General features: G+C 39.4%; 1 protein-coding gene and 1 pseudogene across 1 annotated transcript in view; both read left to right on the forward strand.

Annotated features, from left to right (window-relative positions):
• The first annotated feature begins 1,769 nt into the window (after positions 1-1,769).
• Positions 1,770-1,887, forward strand: LOC126485197 (5S ribosomal RNA; annotated as a pseudogene).
• Positions 1,888-6,856: 4,969 nt separating this feature from the next.
• The window catches only part of LOC126484298 (macoilin-1), a 176,845-nt gene continuing 169,247 nt past the window's right edge, over positions 6,857-14,454 (forward strand). The window contains exons 1-2 of the mRNA XM_050107729.1: positions 6,857-7,193; positions 7,625-7,766. Of these exons, the coding sequence (XP_049963686.1) occupies positions 7,114-7,193; positions 7,625-7,766 (222 nt within the window). The 5' untranslated portion in view covers positions 6,857-7,113. The remainder of the gene's footprint in view (positions 7,194-7,624; positions 7,767-14,454) is intronic.

Raw genomic sequence — 14,454 nt, forward strand, 5'->3', positions numbered from 1 at the left:
CCATTACCATAAACTGATATTCCGGTATTCTGTGCCTCAAATTTAAGTACATCCTCGGTCTTGACGGGTAACTTGATACCATCGAAGTTATAACACCCACGGATATTATCACCTACATGGTACGTACCGGAACTCTCAGGATGATTTCTTTGATCGTTATTTCTCTCACAAGCCAGGACTGACAATGAAAACAAGCCCGATCCTTCATATTTTCGACATTAATGCATGCTCTCTTATTAGCTGTATCCTTAGAGAGGCTGATCTAGGTGAACCCTCCATTTGCCAGATTATAGACATGCATATGGATGTCCACAATTATGTAGTATTCAGCTGAGTGCTTTAGCTGACCCTCTCACTTCCATCTCGGAAAACAATCCATTATAGCACTCAAGGTGGATTCATGAAACCACTCGGTGATTGACATGCTGTGTGTTATCACGCCATTTTCCCTACAAAGATAATGAAGACTTGTCTCTTCAATGCCAGAGGCAACTTTAGGGGGGAGGGGGAGGGGTGTGATAGTTTGACACAAAACACTGCATTGTATTTAATGGCGGGATACTGCAGATCATGTACTACTTTGAGATCACTTTCCACGACAGGAATGCACACTCCTGGAAACTCGACAGGGTTGCTGTACCCTTCTGCTGATTTCTCGATCCTCTTGAATGAGATTCGCTCCTCAAAGCCATCTGCAGTCACCGAGTGTTCTAACTGCAGTATGGTGTCACTGATCAGCTATCCTTCACTAAAAGGTTGGGAGATGAGACTGTCACTAGCCACAGGATCATCTCTATAACTAATAATTACTACTACTGAGAGCAATGAGGTCCACGTTGTTGATGATGGAGTCGGCGATGTGCAGAGGGTATGTGATGAGACATACCTTTTGTTGCCGGCAATGATTCTGATGAGGCTGTGAAGTAGGATGAGGTGGCACTGCCTGGTCAGGCCAGTGGAATCAGCTGACCATGGCGACAGCTCCCGATGCTGCTGCTTCTACTGCAGTAGGCCTGACCTGCTAGCCTGAGGGGGGGGGGGGGGGGGTAGCTCCTCGTTCAATCCAGAGACGTGGCGCTGGGATGGCTGTGGCGGCTGTGGTGCTGCTGCAGTCTCTCGCATGGCGACTAGCGACGCCCTTGCTGGTGAAGCGTTCCGCACAGGACCCCGCCTCGATGTTACAGGCTTTGCCACCACTGGTACCTGCATCACAGTGTGCTGCAGATGCGGATAAGTAGCCGCTGTAGAAGAGGGAAAGAATAATGAACACAATTAAGTACAATATTCAAGATATCGTCTGCTGCTGCTGCAAGAAAAAAAAGAACACCGATTCTCTGTAAGTGATTAAATTTTACATTCTGCGTCCATGGCGTGAATATTTCATCAAAATTTCCAGGTACCTCTACCATCCCTTCAAGAAACTCATCCTCTAAAAGGGCCAGCTCACGCTACCTTGCAGCTTTTTATCTAGGGCCTCATACTCATCAGAATCGATATGCTGCCACTGAACCATCTCGTCGACAACGACAGAAATATATATACACCGATTTGTTAGACATTCCATACTAAAGACACAAACAAACAATAAAAATTAGAATTCTTTTTTCCACTTACAGGACTTATCTGCTGTCCAGTAAGCCAGAGACTGCTGCTGCAGTTGGTGAATATCCTCCAGCTGCCTGTCCAGGAGGTCCAACCTCTCTCGAATTGTTGCTGTAATGAGACGAAATGTAATATTTTTTGAATTACATAGCTGCTGCTACATAGATGGCAACGGCCTTGCCGCAGTGGATACACCGGTTCCCGTAAGATCACCGAAGTTAAGCGCTGTCGGCCTTGGCCGGCACTTGGATGGGTGACCATCTAGGCAGCCATGCACTATTGTCATTTTTCGGGGTGCACTCAGCCTCGTGATGCCAATTGAGGAGCTACCCGACCGGTTAGTAGCGGCTTCAGTCAAGAATACCATCGTAACGACTGGGAGAGCAGTGTGCTGGCCACATGCCCCTTCAAACCGCATCCTCAGCTGAGGATGACACGGCGTTCGGATGGTCCCGGTAGGTCACTTGTGGCCTGAAGACGGAGTGCTTTTACTACATAGATGTTTCTTTTTTACTATACTTACGTGACTGTTGACACTGTGTATTCGCTGCTGGAGGCTGTTCCACAGCTTGTGGCTGTTGTATTTTTTCAGCCTCCAGAATTGCCTCCAGCTCAAGTTGCATTTTAACCATGTAAACTATAGCAAGAACAATTATAAAATAAGAAATAAACTAACGGTACAAAAGCAAATTACACTACTACTACCATGAAATTTTTTTATACTCACGTGGTAGTTCTAGTTGCAGGCTTTCCACAGGAGGCTGGACCTCGACAGGGAGAGGTTGCTTTGGTCCAGCCTCCAGCCTCCTTCTCCTCCCATTTGTCCTTGCGATACATGATGAAATCCTGGAGTTACACTGTAAAACAAGGAAAAGAGACTGAATTACCGACGAGATTTTTTTTTAACTCACTAATTTTTTCCACATTTCAACACCATAACCACATATTTATTAAAACAAATTATTTACTTGCGTATCATCTCATGTTATTCTTCTTCTACAAGTCTTTGTCGTTTGCTGCTAACGCTGATTGTGCTTGATGTCGCTGAGCCCTTCATTTTCAACAACAAATGGAAGCACACACAAGTAAAAGGACAACCATACTGGCAGACTGACCCTGGCGGAATGAGACTGGGGTTGGAGGGGATAGAGTTTATATAGACACACTGATTTGGCAGGAACCAATCTGGAGGGGCGTTTGGTGGAAAGTCCTGAACAGTATTTTCAGGATCAAATAGGAGTGCAGCACTCCACCCCACGTGACGATGAACGCTGGTCTGAGCGTGCAGGACAAGTTGGTGCTGGTCTGCTGGTCACGGATTTCGCTCGCTTTTGCTTGTGGGATTCTGGAAATATCAACTTGTTCCGCTGATCCGTTCTTTGTGCCAGAGTGCTCCCAGCCACCAGGTCGCCAGTTCACTCTGTGTCGAGCTGCAGCGGCTAAGCGACGCGCCGTTTCGCGGGTCCCGAGTTATGACCAAACCTCGTGTAGCAAACAACTGTGTTAGTGTATTTAACAATATTTTTTTGCTTGATGTAAAGAGCTGCGACCTGGTGTATTTGCGCTCATTCATTTTAGTTTCAGTTCATAAACAACATTGTTGCACAATGTATTTTCGAGTGTATTTGCATTAAGTTTTTTTTTACATAATTTACTTTCGTTCCACGTCAACCTGTGAAGACAGCACAGTGTCTTGCGTGTGAGTGTCTTTGAAACAAATTACTCAAAGCAGCTTTGCAATTGTGTTGAGACGTTCAACACTTAGCCTAATTTATTAAAGCACACAATATTCCAGAACATTGTCGATCTGTAGTTTTAATTAACATTTACCACTGTGCAAGTGTATATTCAGTTTGTGAAAACCGTTCCAGCAGATAGCATAAAAATTTATTTATGACACATCTCGAAGCAAAATACTGTGCAGCGATCTTTTTCAAAGCGTATTTATGGACATATTCAATTGGATTTAATAACACCTGAATCAGCCCATTTTCAAAGACAAGGTAAGGATGTGGTATTCCCCAAAAAATCGCATAAAGTGCCTCAAGGGGAAGGCTAGGAGGTTTCACAAGTGTGACACAATCTTTTTAGAGTCTGTATTCAAGTGTGGCGATATTGATCGTAAAATTGAATCAAACTATTGTGCAGCGATCTTTTTAAAAGTGTATTTAGAGACATATTCAATTGGATTTAATAACTCCTGAAGCAGCTAGTGCTAAAGGACAGGGGAAGGATGTGGTATTTCCCACAAAAGTGAAGTGTCTCAGGAATGGTTTCACAAATGTGCCACGATCGTTTTTTAGAGTCCATGTTCAAGTGTGGTGTCGGTGGTGGTATTTCTCAGAATAAAACGTGTAATTACATCGCAAATTGCTTAAATATTCTTGTGTCACCTGCAGCACACACTATCTCTTTGTGCAGTGTTACATTTAGTTCCTGTAACATCTACTAGACATGTATGTGACAATATGCCGCACATTGTTAAACAACAGATTTAATAACCCTGAAGCAATTAGTGTTCAACAACAAGGGTCATCCATGCATGCAGTATGAGAAGGAGGAAGACTGAGGGTATTCCCACCGTGATAGGAAATGCTTAGCACATGGCTGCCCTGAAACCACCACGTGCCAGTGCCATGAGCACTTGCACCCAAGTGGGTGAATGTCCTGTGTCTTGCGCTTCTGAAGACTGACTAGACTTTTATAGAATTATCTACAGTTACACCACACACATTTATCAGCATGAATTAGGAAGTATAACTTAGCCCCATGCTGCTGCATCTTCCATATTTGATGAAGCATATTTCTCTTGTTCACACATTCAACAAATATCATAGCTTTCCAAGTATTGTGCAGGTGGCTATGGACAGCATGATTACAGCTAATATGCCCGTTAAACTCCTCCTTCTCCAGCACTAACATCCCATCCATTGAACACATAGTACACAGTAAACAATTATGTCCATCCTCTTGGAAAGTTCAGCACAGACTGAGCGAATTTTCCACCTTTTTTCCCTGAACCGCCATCTTGGATTATGTCACAGGAGGGGAGGGCTAACAGCTCCATCTAGTTGTGGTGTTGTTAACTAGGTAAGTTGGACGCCGCCCCTCAAGTTGAACACACTGGATGGAGCTACTATCTAGCCCAGCACAGACTCAGTACTTTTCCCACCAACTTTCAGGTGGGGGACAAGAGGGGAGGGGAGGTGGAGGGGAGGTGGGCGGAGTTAGTTTAGTGGAGATACCCAGTTGACCTATTTTTCCACCAAATTTTAACTTCCCACCATGATGCCAGTGTGACATTTCGCATCTAGGGCCGTCATCTTGAATCCGCCATATAAAATAAATTTGGCAACAATGGAAAGTGGGTTGGTGCTGGCCTTGCCCCACTACTATTAGAGGCTGATAGATATGGAAAATGAGTTCAAGAGCGTAATAGAAATCTCAAAAACTGCTGCAGTCTCATTCAGTGAAAATATTAGTGCACAAAATTTTAATAAATTGGTTGGATACTTATTTGTATAACCATATAATGATCAGTCTTGAAATTAGTTAAACAATCTGGTATTTGTTCTTTGATTAGTGATAGATCTTTCTAGATTTTCGAATAAAGTATGGGAAAAAATGTGCAACAGTCCCCACTCAAGAACAACTTCACATAGACTGACAGGGCAGCTGCAACATACATATGGTTATTTTTTTATAGAAACAATTATGTAAGTATTACATCCAGAAAAGGCAGAAGAGGCTACAGACTAGTGCCATCCAAGTTACAAATTGTATACAATGAAATATGCGATTTAATAAAATTGTGAACAGAACAACACCACATTCTTGAAAGTCTTTTCGGGTTTGATTCAAATGCTACATTTCTAGACATGGTAGTACTGCATCAAATGCAGCTATATGGTAGATGATGCATTATAAGTAGGCAAATAATCTAGAAAAATTGTGAAATGCAGTCTGCTTTGTGAAATAGTTGATCTTTTCAGTCTCTCTAACAAACTGACAACACAGACATTATGGAGTTTGATTTGACTGAAAATTCTCAGAGGTGTTACTGGCTAGCTTGCTGGTTTATTTATGTCTTAGAATAAAGGCTGTTGTTATTTTATCTCACCCTACTTTATAAATGTAGTAGAGAGCAAGTAATTTATTACACTCCTGTCATAAAGTTCAGACTGCTGCCACACTGCTTCAATTGATCTTTCATCATTATCATAAATTTTAACAAAAGAAGTAGAAACGCAACAATTCTGTAGCATATAACAAACAAAAAACAATTGATACTAACCACTAAAACCGAAACGAAATATGGCGATCTGCACAGGGGCGTGTATCAGGAGGAAATGAGCTTGGGGGTCATGTAATCCACAATGGAGGGTTGACATTAATGTGGATGCCGGCATTTGAAGATCCTTGCAGAATATATATATATATATATATATATATATATATATATATATATATATATATATATTCATCAAACATTATTAATAAGGGTATAAATAGAGCCTACTTACCTTATCCATTATGTTTCTTTTGCTTTCGTAGCTAACAACGTGGTAAACTACTGAAATTTTCTCCTTTATTGAGGTGACATTTCACTTAAAAATTTTATTTACTGAAAGGTGTTTCATTGACTTCTGTTCTTAACTGTATACTGTGTAGATGTCAACTTTATTCTGTGATTGTAAAAACCTAATTAACTTTTGGCGATATCTGATCTTCCTTATGGAATAAAATTCAATGGAAAAATAGCCCAGTCGTAATGGAACATGTGCAACTTGCCACGAAAACAAAGTAAAATAATAAAATAACGTTGAAGAGAAACAAAAGCACGAAAACAGCTATAAATGAATACGTAAGCTCGGCGAAAAGAGGTTAATTTTCAATGTAAGCAGGCGACGACACAATTAAAACTTTGTTCCCTTGACGGTGATGTGACATGAGGTGACGGGCTGTTGACAACGAATGCAAATGCAGCCATCTGAAATGCATTGTGGAACGTTTTGACGTGACGTGACGATAAGTATTTTAAAAAGTCCATAAATCTTGAAATAACAAACAGGATGAAGCACAGTAAAGTCTACTACACGATTGTCTCTCTACAGACCGAACAAACGGTTTTTATACAGGCCGAAATGATAATATATACATATGCACCAAATGTGTCGGGTTGTAGCTTCTAACTCAGGAGATTTCCAGAGTGTTTCACTGAACGGCTAGGTCGAGTCATTGGACGCGCCAGTATTTCATTTGTTTATCCAGTACGCGAAAACCTGTGGAGGAGTTTGTTGTCAGTAGCCATCACGTAGATTAGTTAAATGTTGAGTTTGACTGTTCAGTGTATATGTTGCTGTACATAATTTCGAGTCCACAATACATATGGTTATGTACTTGATAACAAAAAGCTTCTATGTTTATTTTCAAGTGTCACGAACGTTATTATCCACAATTTGACAGCTGCGTGTGTGAAATTTCGAAAAGCTTGTGTTAGTTGTAAGGAATATGAAGAGAAGAAATGCCGAATGTGGCAAACTTCGTAGACCTGTCAAACGAAATAAAATAACGGAGGGTATTTATGGAAGGTGAGAGCACTGTAGTATATTTGTCGTATCAACGAAGCAGCTAAAATTATTCAACAATGCGTTTCTTTTTTACTGATTATTAAACATTCGTTGTGTGAGAAAATCGAATCGGATTTGTTTGTGCATACTATTGCCGTTTACACGATCTTGAGTGTTTAAATTCTGTAGGGTTATTTCGTGGATACAGATGTTAATGCTTCCCGTGTGGATACACAATTTACCAATTTGCGACATGTGTTTAATCCTGTTTTTTATAACTAGAAATGCTTTGTGAGATGAATAACACTTACTTCAAGTTTACCATATAATTGTTTCTTTCTGTTTTGATAGTTAAATAGTGGTAGGAAATTGATCATAGTACTTGTGACAGAGTATTTGTAATATAGTGGTGATATCGGAGTTAACCTTTCGTAATATCTGTTTCTTTTCAGTACGTTGCTATATTTAAAGTTCCTCGTGGTATGGGGTGTAGTGCTGCTAGCTGATTTTATTTTGGAGTTCAGATTTGAATTCCTCTTGCCGTTTTGGCTACTTCTTCGAAGTGTTTACGACTCGTTCAAGTTCCAAGGCTTGGTAAGTTCCATGTTTTGTATGAAGTTGCTTTAATAGATATGGTGGATATTTAGCGAGATGTTCATTGCCAAATCATTGTAGTTTACTGTCTTGTGATTGGCGACGGGATACAATGTCAAAGGATAGTAATTTCACTGACAAAAATACCCCTTTATTGCCTGCAACTATAAGCGGACATTGCCTGTATCATGTCTGTTTTTTTAATTGTGGAGAAGCTATTTTTTTTTTCAAGTATACCTATCGTATGAAGGATTTCCTGATAATAGCCTACATGAAGTAAATTATTTAATCTTTTGTAGTGTCTGATAAGGAACAAATATTGGTATCTAGTGTCTCTCATAATAATTATGTAGTACTCCATGTGATTAACGGATACTGAAGAAGGAAGGTCATTAGACAGAGTATGTTCCCAGATTGGGGGAGTATACTTGCTGTGAATTATGGTAAGTCTAAACCTCAAACCAAACACTTTCATGAGTGGGTGGGAGTTAGAAATGCTGTCCTCTGGTATATTAGGCCATTGATTTAACATTGTGGTGTCTTGTTCCGTAGTGTAATTGAAGACCATTAGGGAATCGATAGCGAAGAAATTAAGTATTATTAAGTGGGAATCCCATCATTAAACCACATTTTATAATGTCCCCTGTAAATATTAATCTCATTTACGATAATGTAATGTCAATAATATTAAATGTACTGTGACATGCTGCAGTACTCCACATTCTATTTCCAGTGCCTTCACTTATGATAAATTGTGTGGTGCTGCCAAAATTAAGGTTAACTACCAGTCTACTGTTAGGAAAGAAATATACTACAGTTTTTAAGGGTGTATGATGAAGGGGCTGTGGATTTCATCAAATATTGTAATTGGAAATGTGCTGACGTAACACATTATCTCTGGCATTCTGCCATAATGCATTATTCCTAGCTATGTGAGGACTGTCCTTTCAGCTCGCAGCCAATTGATACATTGTGTGATATGGCTAATTGTTAATGGAATTACTGAAAGCATTCTGACGGGTTGTGAGATGACTGTGGTTAGGGTGCTGGATTCTCATTTGAGAGGCATGAGGCTCAAATCCATATCCTACCAGTCAAGTATGGATGGTTTTCTGTCAGGTGGTCTAGTTTTGTAGTTGTTCCCCACTCAACACAATCAGATTTAAATTGTAGCACTTTGTGTGGGGATCTTACGGATACTCAAATATTTTGGCAGCATTTCAGAAATGTTAGCCATGTTTGAAGTGCTAATTATATGTATATGCAGACTGAAGTAACAAATGAAAATTTGTATCAAGACCTGTATTCTAACCTGAGTCACTTGCTCACTATGCAAATGCACTAACCATCATGCCACCCTGACACAGTGGCTTTGCACAAATGCATGGACTACCCTAGCACGCCTCTTTCCGCAGTCCAAATTCCCATTAATGCCTCAGTCACTGTGCCAGAGTAGCATAGTGGTTAGTGTATCTGCTTAGAGAGCAGTACACAGAGATTTGCATTCTGGTACGAATTTTCAGTTGTCGTGTGTATGTATATGTAAACATAATTGTTTGAGGTCCCTGGAACCATATTGTTTGTTTTAATTATTGGATAATTGTCATAAAACTGCAAAATTTGGCGAGATAATTACACTGTTAACATTCTGGTTTTGTCATTTGGCTCACTATTTTTTCTCCAAATGCTATTCAAATTTGTTGGTAAAATTTGACGCAGCAAAATTTCTCCCAAGTAGAAGTAAATGGCTAAAGTGCACTTAATGGTGTCTGCGGCTTTTGCATTGTGTGTCGATATTGGCTGTTCGGTGATGTTTGCAGACATGCTACAGTTTACAGTTTGTCTGTATTTATCACGATTTCTTGGATCAAATTGCAGTATTACGGAAACCCATTCTAAAATTATGGAATTCACTATTTGATTTATTTTAGTATGTCAGCACGAAGTTTTTCGTTGCATCTTTTTGTGATTGTTTCAGAAGTAATGTAGACTATATAATATACACACAGACACTTCTCTGGGATTAATGGAGACATCTGATCCCACCCGTCGGCTTTGACCTGTGACGTTTTAGGGTGTTGTGGTGTGTGATGTTACGACAGCGTGGAGTTTAGTTTACGAGTTGGTTGTGTTGTAGATGTTGTCTTGGTGCGCTTGGTGGTGTCCTCTGGTGATGTGGCCGTGGTCCGAGTGTTATCTGGTGTATTGGGATCATTTGAGTATTGTTGGTTGTAGTGTGAAGTAATTTGCATTGCCTGTGATTGAAGAACGGAAATTGGTTTAAGTGAGTTATCAGTTAATTTGTCTTTTGTTTATGTGAGCCAGCCACTGTGGCTGAGCGGTTCTGGGTGCTTCAATCTGGAACCGCACTGCTGCTATGGTTGCAAGTTCGAATCCTGCCTCAGGCATGGATGTGTGTGGTGTCCTTAGGTTAGTTAGGTTTAAGTAGTGGGTCATTCCATGCCAAGTGGTCTAGGGGCTCCCACATGACCCTCATGGATTTTGATGAAATTTTATATGAACATTCACGCATGTTCTCAATGAACACTGGTAAAGTTTCAGTTTCAGAAATTCAATACTTTCAGAGATACAGTCACTTGTTTAAGACCATAGCATAGCTTTCTATAGAGCGTCCTTGAATTTTCAGCAACTTTGAGATGAGATATCTCTGTAAGTATTTGCATGAAAGAAACAAAACTTGGCCATCTTATACAACTTTTAGAGCTCTTTAAAGTAAAATATTAAGAAAAGGATTTCTGAGCAATTTTCATATAGATAATTTGAAGCAAAGTTGGACGAAAAAAGAGCTGTTTAAAAAAAATGCGAACTTTAGTTTTTTTATATCTCCAAAAGTAATTGTGAGATGTACATGAAACTTTGCACACCATAACTCACCAACACAAGGTCTTAGAATATAAAATTTCACTCTCCTATTGCTTTCCATTATTTCACAAATCTAGGGTAAAGTTGACGATTTTTCAAAAAGTGCTAAAAATGGGTATTTATAGTCAAATTTTTCAAAAAAGTGTTTTCTCCAAACTCTTCTAAACTATGGTCATTAGAAAGAGCATATTCTACTATCTATCTAGAAAAGTGGATTTGGTTTTGCAATGCAAGCATATAAGGCCCTAAAAAGTAGCATCATCAAAGAGGCGCACTGGAAGTTCGAACACATTTTTCTGGCACTAAAATTATACCTGAAATCTTTTATTTTGCCTTATACATGTTTTTTAATGTCTGGGATAAGTGAAATAAGAAGTCCTGATGAATAGGACCTAGCTTAAGTCTGAATAGCAAAAGAATAAAAATAGAAACAATGTTATTTCTTAATTGTCACCTTCTCCCCCCCCCCCCCCCCCCACACACACACACACACACACACACACACACTCTCTCTCTCTCTCTCTCTCTCTCTCTCTCTCTCTCTCTCTCTCTCTCTCTCTCTCTCTCTCTCACACACACACACACACACACACACACACACACACACACACAAAATTATTTTTAAGAATGAATGTAAACCGTAAAATTTATTTGCATAATAATCTAATTATTAGTTGCCTGTTTAATGAACAACACCAGCTTACTGATGGAAAAGAAGTGTATAAATGAGTTGCTATGGTCCATGGTGGCGTAACCACTGCTAGTTTCATTTCGCCTCAGAAAACCAGCATTCCCATTGCCATAGGGGCCACGCCCGATAGCTTAGCAACAACAGCCACGGGTGGGTTTCTTTACCACAGGATTCCAAGCCTGATAAGGGTTTCTTTACACAGGTGCCCAAGCCTGATAGTAAAATTATTTAAGTGCCCTGTGTAAAATTAGAAGGCACTCATGGGTTCCTTAGATTGTTTCTTATAACCTATTTTATTTTTTATATGCTACATTAATTTTCTGGTGAATATCAAGAGGAATGGTGTATTGCCGGCCAGACGAATTTACTGATGGAGCTGGAATAACTGCAATTATGTGGTGTTCCGGAACCCAGCACTTGTCACTTCTTGGTGGCCAATAAAATGAATTTGCTGGACCATGTGGGTGCATAAAGTTTAATAATGCATCCCTTTGCTCTGTGGAGGTCTCACAGATATCCCCAATCCACCACACGTTTTCATAGATGCATGCAACATATTGTCCTGGTTGGAAAGCAGACATTAATATGCCTCCTCCATTACTGTGACCCATTTTAGCTAGTAAAGATCAACAATCATTTGAAACTCTGCTGACCTGAATTGTTTCATCAATAGGTAAAAAGTGATGATTTTCTCTAGTGCCTGCTACAGTTTGTCCAAGTTCTTCTTATGACACAATATTTTCTTCAATTTCATCTTTACTGACGAAAACAAATTTAATTTCATTAATGTTTTCAGAGCAGAAGTGAAACAGATCTAGGGGAGAAAGAATTTGTCCATTAAGTGGCCATTGCAAGCTTGCTCTTGCTGCTAACCCCTTTGTTGTACCTCCAATCCCATCACAAGGTGATTACCCATGACTAGTAGCAAAAAATTCCATTCAGTTGTCATTCCAAAATCACTCTTATGATAGCACAAATTTAGGAAATTCTTGAAATTTATATATTGAGCACTGGAGCCATCACTGAAATAATGAATGTGGTATATCTGTGCAAACCGTGCTTTTATATATTTGATGAGCTCCTTGATAAAAACGTGAACTGTAATAGTGTCATGCCGCAAACAATCACTGATAATGCAAAAACTTAAAGATTCTTCTTTCTCATTTTGACGAAAGTAGATAACAAATGGATGAATTGTTGCTTGACTATTGTCCCCCTTGCACAGCATCCTGAATGATAAAAAGAATAATTTTCTGCAAAATCCATTAGAACAACCAGCTCTTCGTCTTTCAGATGACATTTAAGGCCTTTAAGATGCAAGCTTTGATGCTTGGCAATGTAATGATGGCATTACAGACTCCATATTTTATTTTTTACATCTTCAATAAATTCATCCACTACCATTTGCTTCGTGTCCAGTGCGGCCCGATCGGTATGTATCCGTTACTTAAACACAATAACTTCCTGTTGCTCATGATCTAGGAAATAGCTGGCAATTTCAGATGCTATAGCTTAGGGCCCAGGATACTTTTCACAGCGATGTAGCATGCACTGTTTAGAGTTAAAACTGCAAACTGCCTTGCTGAGAATCTCCTTATAATTTTCACGTATACCAGCTCCACTAAGCATAAGCTTAACATTTTGGTGAATTGCACAGATGCAAACTGCATGCATTCCAGCTGATCCTACTGTTACACACCATTTGGGTCTAAGTTCACAAAACTTTGAGAACCCTATTTCTAGACCATTTATATTCTTATAGATAACATACATTTCCCGTAAATTGCAAAGTAACAATCTTTTCTGCATGTATGGCTTTCTATCTAAAAGTCTAACTGAAATACTATCTTTTTTTCCAGGGCACACACTGCTATACTCATCATCTTCGAAAAAATTTCGCACTCTACTAGCAACTTCTGCTGGTAATTTCCTGCTTTGCCTATTTTCGGGAAGTGCCAGAATGCCCTTCTCTGCCTTAAGCTTCCGAGCATTCTTCACCATTCTTTTGGACACGCCAAACTGAGCTGCTGTTTGTCTGACTGTCCAACTTACAGGTGCCAAGGTTAAAATTTGCATCTGTTCTTTATGAACTGCATTCTGCATCTTGGCTTTCAGTTCAGTCAGCAAATGTGCATAGTCGGCGCAGTTTCCACATTCCTTAATTTCACTAGTATCTTCAATTTGTCGGTTTACTCCCATTGCATTTACAATTCTGTTTTTAATCACATTTTGAGCCTTTTGAATTTTCTTCTTCACATATTGGGGCTTATCTCTTTAGCTTACTGTTCTCTTCAGGGGTGAAATATCGATAGACAATAAGCTACTATTTAATTCTTCTTTTGGTGTAAAGTCCTCATCAGAATGTGATGATGAGGCTGATAAAGGTTCGTCCAAATGTTTGTTTAAGGTAGTCCTGCAAGCCAGACAAATTTTCTGACCTGGCTTTATGTTATTAACAAGCTGCTTCTTCAACATATCAGAAGCCTTATTAGCTGTTTCAGTATCAAGAGTGTGAATTCCTGCCTTAACATTATGATTCACATTCCCAAAGGGATTGAAGCATTTTTTTTTGTAACCTATTTTATTGTGTCAATAACAGGGCTTCATGGTGTAGGCAAACTTGTGAGGTATTGTCCAGCTTTGCTTCAGAACGTCGGACCAACAACTCTTTTTCCTCATCACTAAAATCCGTAAACCATTTTAAAGAAGCTTTTTTGGCAAAGAAAGTGACACAATGCTATTCCACGATGTCCTTGCCCAATTGAGCAGGAAGGTATGCTGTTCCCTTCTGCATACATCTCTAATCAGTAACTAAATAATGTATTTGGCCTCTAAGTGCAAATTATAATCTGCTTAAATTTCAGACAAATTGCTGCTGAATCTAATAAGAGATATATGCTATAAAAGACACAATCAAAACAATTTTTTTGTAAATTAGATTACAAACTTTGATGGTCTTACGAATCACTTAACAAGCCGCACTCAGTCAAGAGAACCCACTCACTACGCTGCAAACACACCACTGAAATACTGATTGTTCAAACAAGGCTCACAATAATGAAACAATCTGATTGTTAAAGTAATTGTTGCCATTATATTTTCTATAAACAGTGA

This window comes from Schistocerca serialis, chromosome 6 (assembly GCF_023864345.2).
Source record: "Schistocerca serialis cubense isolate TAMUIC-IGC-003099 chromosome 6, iqSchSeri2.2, whole genome shotgun sequence".
In the NCBI taxonomy this organism is placed as follows: domain Eukaryota; kingdom Metazoa; phylum Arthropoda; class Insecta; order Orthoptera; family Acrididae; genus Schistocerca; species Schistocerca serialis.